The sequence below is a fragment of the Haliotis rufescens genome, unplaced genomic scaffold (assembly GCF_023055435.1).
Source record: "Haliotis rufescens isolate VD_foot unplaced genomic scaffold, xgHalRufe1.0.p SCAF_5, whole genome shotgun sequence".
NCBI lineage: Eukaryota > Metazoa > Mollusca > Gastropoda > Lepetellida > Haliotidae > Haliotis > Haliotis rufescens.
In genome coordinates, this window is record NW_025964223.1 from 58,496,270 (window position 1) to 58,500,757 (window position 4,488).

A 4,488-nucleotide genomic window follows, 5' to 3' on the forward strand; every position below is an offset into this window, starting at 1 on the left:
ATTAAACGTGAGTTCCTGATTCAGGCCAAGCTAACAGGTCTTGTGTCCCTCGGCCCTCATACCAGGGTGTCAATGTCAAGATGACATGACATCATTATATTCTGTGCAGTGTGCAGTGTGCAGTGTGCACCTTGATTTGCTGCAATAATTGGTTGACGTCATCAACTTGTCACCATGTGACTGGGGAACATCACGTGACCATAGATAGCTCCACGAGCCGTATATAAGCTGCAGGTGACAAGAGTGGCCCCAGTCTACTCTTTGCTTAGCTGCGTCAGTGTGCGTACGGGCAAGAAGACAGGAGCGTCAAACTTTCATCTACAATTCCACATTCCATACGAGAACTTATCTGCCACCATGCCAGAAAGTCAAGCACGTCAGAACTACCACGTCAACAGCGAGGCGGGCGTCAACAAACAGATTAACGTCCTGCTGAACTGTAGCTATGTCTACCATTCCATGGTGAGTGTCACACTTAGATCTCTATCTACCAATCCATGTTGAGTGTCACATCTATATTTCTATGTACCAATCCGTGGCGAGTGTCACACCTATATCTCTATCTACTGTCCCATGTTGAGTGTTACATCTATATCTCTATCTACTGTCCCATTGTGAGTGTCACATCTATATCTCTATCTACCAATCCATGGTGAGTGTCACATCTATATCTCTATCTACTGTCCCATTGTGAGTGTCACATCTATATCTCTATCTACCAATCTATGGTGAGTGTCACATCTATATCTCTATCTACTGTCCCATTGTGAGTGTCACATCTATATCTCTATCTACCAATCCATGGCGAGTGTCACATCTATATCTCTATCTACCAATCCATTGTGAGTGTCACATCTATATCTATATCTACCAATCCATTGTGAGTGTCACATCTATATCTCTATCTACCAATCCATGTTGAGTGTCACATCTATATCTCTATCTACCAATCCATGTTGAGTGTCACATCTATATCTCTATCTACCAATCCATGGCGAGTGTCACCCTTAGATCTCTATCTCTTAATCCATAGCGAGTGTCACAGCTTTACAATTCTCCCACTTCCACATTTTCCACACACAATCTCCCTCACCACCTCCATTACCCCCACCACCACACACACACAACGAACACACACAAACACACTCAACCACCCCACCCCACCCCACCCCACCCCACTCAACCACGCTCCCCCCAGCCATAGTGCACTTGTCCTGGTCTGGTGCGCGCTGACCCACAATACGTCCTTGACATTTTGTTGAGATAAAATCTTGTGTAACCCGATAGCCAATGTAGCGTTGCTATTATTCAGACAGACAACCTCTCTCACGGAGTAATAGTATATGCGTGACAATATTGGTTTATTGTTACGCTGATTGGACGTTACGTAACCCTAGAACCACCAGCTTCAGATGTAGTGTCTGCACATGAACAGCTGTCTACATATTGCACGTGGCGCGTGATCATAATACACTATGCAGATGAAGACGATGAATTGAGAAAATAAGGACTGTTATGTTCACAATATCTTGTAGAGTTGTCTGATGAGTCTATAAAAGCAAAGAATAACTTGATAGAATATTTTATTTATTTATTTTTCTAATAATTGTGTGCTTCCTCTGCTCCGACTCAGCTGATTCTCTTGTTGTTTCCGGGACGGTCGAGTGGTTAAAGCGTTCGCTCGTCACGCTGAAGACCAAGGTTCTATTCCCGACATGGCTACAATATGTGAAGTCAATTTCTCGCGTCCCCCGCCGTGATATTGTTGGAATATTGCGCGGCATAAAACAATAATCACTCACTCTTGTTGTTTCCAGGCCTGGTATTTTGACCGGGATGACGTGGCCCTGAAAGGATTCTTTGAGTTTCTCAAGGATGCCTCTTGCAAGAAGCGCGAGTTCGCCGAGAAAATGATGAAGTACCAGAACCAGAGAGGTGGGCGCATCGTGCTGCAGGACATCAAGGTAATCACTGAGATGTGGCTACAGAACGTCACATTTAACATGGGGTGGGTCCCCATATATCGTCCAGAGGCAGGGCTGCAGAACGTCACGTTTAACATGGGGTGGGTCTCCATATATGGTCCAGAGGCGGGACTGCAGAACGTCACGTTTAACATGGGGTGGGTCTCCATATATGGTCCAGAGGCGGGACTGCAGAACGTCACGTTTAACATGGGGTGGGTCTCCATATATGGTCCAGAGGCAGGGCTGCAGAACTTCAAAGTTAGCTTAGGGACGGGGCTGCAGAAAGTCAGCAGTAACTTAGGGACGGGGTTGCAGAAAGTCAGCAGTAAGTTTTTGACGGGGCTGCAGAACTTCGCAGTTAACATGAAGACGGGGCTACAGATTATCCAGTATACATAAAGGCGAGGCTACAAAATTTTACATTTGATAAGGGGCGGGGCTATACTACATCACATTTAAGGGCGGGGCTACAGGTCACCCAGATAACAATGGATTGCCATAGAGCTGCAGAAAAAACATGAAATCACTGAAACCTGACGCTGTCGCCGCGACGGATGCAGTGAATGATGACTTGTGTCCTAGATTTACAGACAAGAGCAACAGAGCGACGCAGGTCATCAAAACATACGATAGCGTACATGTCGCACTCCCACCATTCTCTTACAATGTCGTTACTGTCGGAGCAGGGTCAACATTATTAAGAAAGTGGTCACATTTGTTTGTTTGTTTGCTTGCTTCTTAGCTGCACAGATGTGTATTTGTTTGTTGCTTAACGCCGCACATAGCAATATTCCAGCTATGTGACGGTGGTCTGTAAATAATCGTGTCTGGACCAGACAATACAGTGATTGATATCATGAGCATCGATCTACGCAACTAGGATACGATGATATGCATCAATCAAGTCAGCGAGCCTGACCACACGATCCCGTTAGTCACCTATTACGGCAAGCATGGGTTGCTGAAGACCAATGCTAACCCGGATCTTCACGGGTTGGACGCATTTACTCATTTTAGAGAACCTAGTAAACATCAGAAGAACAATATCATAACACATCTAGTGATGTAGGTTTAGGGAATCTCCATCTGATTATTACAGATGTTACAGATTATTAAAACTATCATCGCTGTATTAACAGACTTGGCATAAATCCAATCAGATTGAGTCGTTTTGCTGTGTGTGTAATGTTGATGTAGTCGGGTACATGTAAACGTGTTGTTGCAGAAGCCGCCCCAGGACGAATGGGGGACAGGCCTGGACGTGATGCAGTCTGCCCTGGCCCTGGAGAAGAGCGTCAACCAGGAGTTCCTGGACCTGCACAAGGTGGCGGACTGCAACACTGACCCACAGGTGCGTCAGGTCACACACTGCTGGGGGTGGGGAGGGTCATGGTATCAATGGTAGTGGGGAAGTCGGTGAAGGGTCAGGTCAAATACCGTGAGGGTAGAGGGTGAGGCGGTGAAGAGTCAGGTCAAATACCGTGAGGGTAGAGAGGAAGGCGGTGAAGGGTCATGTCAAATACCGTAAGGGTAGAGGGGGAGGCGGTGAAGAGTCAGGTCAAATACCGTGAGGGTAGAGAGGAAGGCGATGAAGAGTCAGGTCAAATACCGTAAGGGTAGAGGGGAAGGCGGTGAAGGGTCAGGTCAAATACCGTGAGGGTAGAGAGGAAGGCGATGAAGAGTCAGGTCAAATACCGTAAGGGTAGAGTGGAAGGCGGTGAAGGGTCAGGTCAAATACCGTAAGGGTAGAGTGGAAGGCGGTGAAGGGTCAGGTCAAATACCGTAAGGGTAGAGGGGAAGGCGGGGAAGGGTCAGGTCAAATAGGCATGTATGTAGTGGTCGCTGTACTGCATATCTTCCCATGTCACACATCAACTGAGTCTCTGCTGTCTTGCTACTGCAGATGATGGACTTCCTGGAGGATGAGTTCCTGGAAGAGGAGGTCGAGATGATCAAGAAGCTCTCCGACCACGTGACCAACCTGAAGCGCGTTGGACCAGGTCTCGGAGAGTACCAGTTCGACCACGAGACTCTCAGTTAAATTGGTCCGCGGCCTTCCGGTCACCATGGTAACCGATGACAACGCCCGACAACGCCTACTGCTTCTGTCCTATACTTTCTTGTAAGAACTAAAGCCCCGCTTCTTGTAACTGGCAGCCTGCTTCACGTGACGCGTGACGTGAATTCCAAAATGAGATGAAACATTTAATTTTTATACGTGTCTTATCTTTTTATACATTTTGTCTGTTGAATTTTGTTAATTTTCCCTGTTATAAACTCCTGTAAAACAACATCTGCAATAAATCCAAGCATGCATATGGGCGTCTTCATCCTCTATAGACATCTTCAGTGATCCGTACGTGTGCAATTGCTCCTCCTCGGCCCTATACACAGAGACAGGCAGAAAGACTCGTGTGAAGAGAACAGCATTTGAATCTGTTGGAGACCCGTGAAGCACCGGGTTAGAATAGATCTTCAGCAACCCATGCTTGTCGTGAAAGGCGACTATGCTTGTCGTAAG

The 4,488-nt window shown here is 46.7% G+C and overlaps 1 protein-coding gene across 3 annotated transcripts; it reads left to right on the forward strand.

Moving 5' to 3' along the window:
- Positions 1–236: 236 nt before the first annotated feature.
- Positions 237–4,283, forward strand: LOC124140305 (soma ferritin). 3 transcript variants are annotated; one of them, XM_046507813.2, is made up of 4 exons: positions 240–462; positions 1,818–1,964; positions 3,193–3,318; positions 3,871–4,283. In XM_046507813.2, exons 1-4 carry the CDS (start codon positions 358–360, stop codon positions 4,006–4,008), a joined length of 516 nt encoding a protein of 171 aa, XP_046363769.1. In that variant the 5' UTR covers positions 240–357; the 3' UTR covers positions 4,009–4,283. The 3 variants fall into 3 exon arrangements, with proteins under 3 accessions (XP_046363771.1, XP_046363770.1, XP_046363769.1); XM_046507815.2 differs by lacking the exons at positions 3,193–3,318; positions 3,871–4,283 and adding an exon at positions 2,221–2,381 and having other exon boundaries at positions 237–462; positions 1,818–2,049; XM_046507814.2 differs by lacking the exons at positions 3,193–3,318; positions 3,871–4,283 and adding an exon at positions 2,205–2,381 and having other exon boundaries at positions 237–462; positions 1,818–2,033.
- Positions 4,284–4,488: the final 205 nt, after the last annotated feature.

Bases quoted from the DNA above. Each gene is read 5' to 3' on its own strand.
- LOC124140305 (XM_046507813.2), top strand. From the start codon at position 358: ATGCCAGAAAGTCAAGCACGTCAGAACTACCACGTCAACAGCGAGGCG. The intron at 463-1,817 runs GTGAGTGTCACA...TGTTGTTTCCAG, and splicing joins GCTATGTCTACCATTCCATG to GCCTGGTATTTTGACCGGGA. The intron at 3,319-3,870 runs GTGCGTCAGGTC...TTGCTACTGCAG, and splicing joins ACTGCAACACTGACCCACAG to ATGATGGACTTCCTGGAGGA.